This window comes from Aplysia californica, unplaced genomic scaffold (assembly GCF_000002075.1).
Source record: "Aplysia californica isolate F4 #8 unplaced genomic scaffold, AplCal3.0 scaffold00522, whole genome shotgun sequence".
In the NCBI taxonomy this organism is placed as follows: domain Eukaryota; kingdom Metazoa; phylum Mollusca; class Gastropoda; order Aplysiida; family Aplysiidae; genus Aplysia; species Aplysia californica.
The window spans coordinates 343,945-345,508 of record NW_004797792.1 but is presented as its reverse complement, the minus strand read 5'-3'; the positions used below and the strand labels follow the sequence as shown (position 1 = coordinate 345,508).

Below are 1,564 nucleotides of genomic sequence, written 5' to 3'. Positions count from 1 at the left end.
GGGGGGACAAAAAGGCGAAAGCAAAAAAGAACGTACCTTAATGGCAGAACGGAAGGGAGGAGTGGGCGGTGCCCTAGAGAACGGGCCAAGCCTCCCCAGCACGTTCGCGCCGAGTCCCTGTTCGTGGATGGGAAATGTTTGGGTATGCACAAACTACTGAAACTGTAATCAACGTTTCATGCGCCAGTCGACCAGTCGATGAAGATGAACTATGAATGGAAAGTACAGGGTGTTTCCCGCTGGATGCACCACGTCATCGGAAATTTCCGCTGGTTAGCTTTTTGTTTTCCTTCTCAATAATAATATCTGTGCACTTTGGTGCCATTGTAAAGGCCCAGTGTATTTTCCTCGTGGCGCGTCTAGAGAGGGACACCCTGTATTATAATCCCCACTCCCCGCTTCGTTCCTTCCCCCACCTCGTTCCAATAAACTTCTTTCGCGTCACAATATAGAGACCCTGATCATTAGGCCTACACTACACCACTGCCACATTGTAACCGATTCATTTACACAAGTGCCAATTACCCCTACCCCCTCTCTCCTCTTTCTTTCCCGATGCGCGCACACGATGAGACAGAGACTTTATTTTTTTTCTTCTGTACAGTATAAATCTGGACTCTATAAGCTCTTTGATGGCACTCTTATTTCTTATTTATTCAGTCTGTCTGACTCTCAGACGGAACCGCAAGGTTCAGATGTCTCCATGGTCTAGACAAGGGAGATCCGGCGCGACCGGTCTCCGTGGTTCCGGTAGTTATTTTTGTCTGGGCCTAATCCTCTCGTAAATGTAGAGGCTTTGGGTAACACTATACTACACGTATCTCAGGCGTGAATGGCTCGTCTTGTTTCGTTTCGGCGTAATCCTCGTCTTTGTTCCAAGCCGCTTATTGCATGTTTTCCCTACCTTTCGTTCGCTAGGAAGCAGGCCAACAGGCAAGCGAAGATGCAAACGCACCACAAGCAGCAGAAGCTTCAGCAGTTAAAGCAGCAACAGTCGCAACAGCAAAAGCAGCAGAAGCAGCAGTTGAAACGGCAGCAGCTGCCGCAACAACAAGAATAACAAGAATAACAATAACAACAACGACAAGGGTAACAACAACAACGAAAACAACAAAAACAACAATAACAACAACAGCAACAACAACAACATCAACAAAAAACAACAACGTCATCAACAACAACATCACCACCACCAACAACAACCACAACATTGACAGCAGCAGCAGCAACAACAACGCCAACAGGGAAAACAATAAATGAATCTATCACTGTGAACTGCAAGTAAAAGCAACAGGCGTTTGGCGCTCTTCGCTCTTCTCACACTCACACCCGGTTCCCATTCAAAAGACTGACAAAAATCCAGCTTGCAACAGGGAAAATTAAAACATACACACGTTCGCAGTTCGCAGAGAATGAAGAGGAGGAAATGAAACACAACGGCCAAACCCAGCGAAGGGGACAAAAATTATTTTTTTTTTCCAGAATGCACAGCCATGCACACATAGATAAACATAAGCACAAAAACGCACAGGCACACACACACACACACACACACACACACACA

At 46.2% G+C, this 1,564-nt stretch overlaps 1 protein-coding gene across 1 annotated transcript in view; it reads right to left on the bottom strand.

The window, feature by feature from the left end:
* The window catches only part of LOC101845026 (cytochrome P450 2J5), a gene marked incomplete in the record, with an annotated part of 20,184 nt that overhangs the window by 13,908 nt on the left and 4,712 nt on the right, over nt 1-1,564 (bottom strand). Inside the window, 1 exon segment of the mRNA XM_005106248.3 lies at nt 37-117. Coding sequence (XP_005106305.2) covers nt 37-117 — 81 coding nt within the window.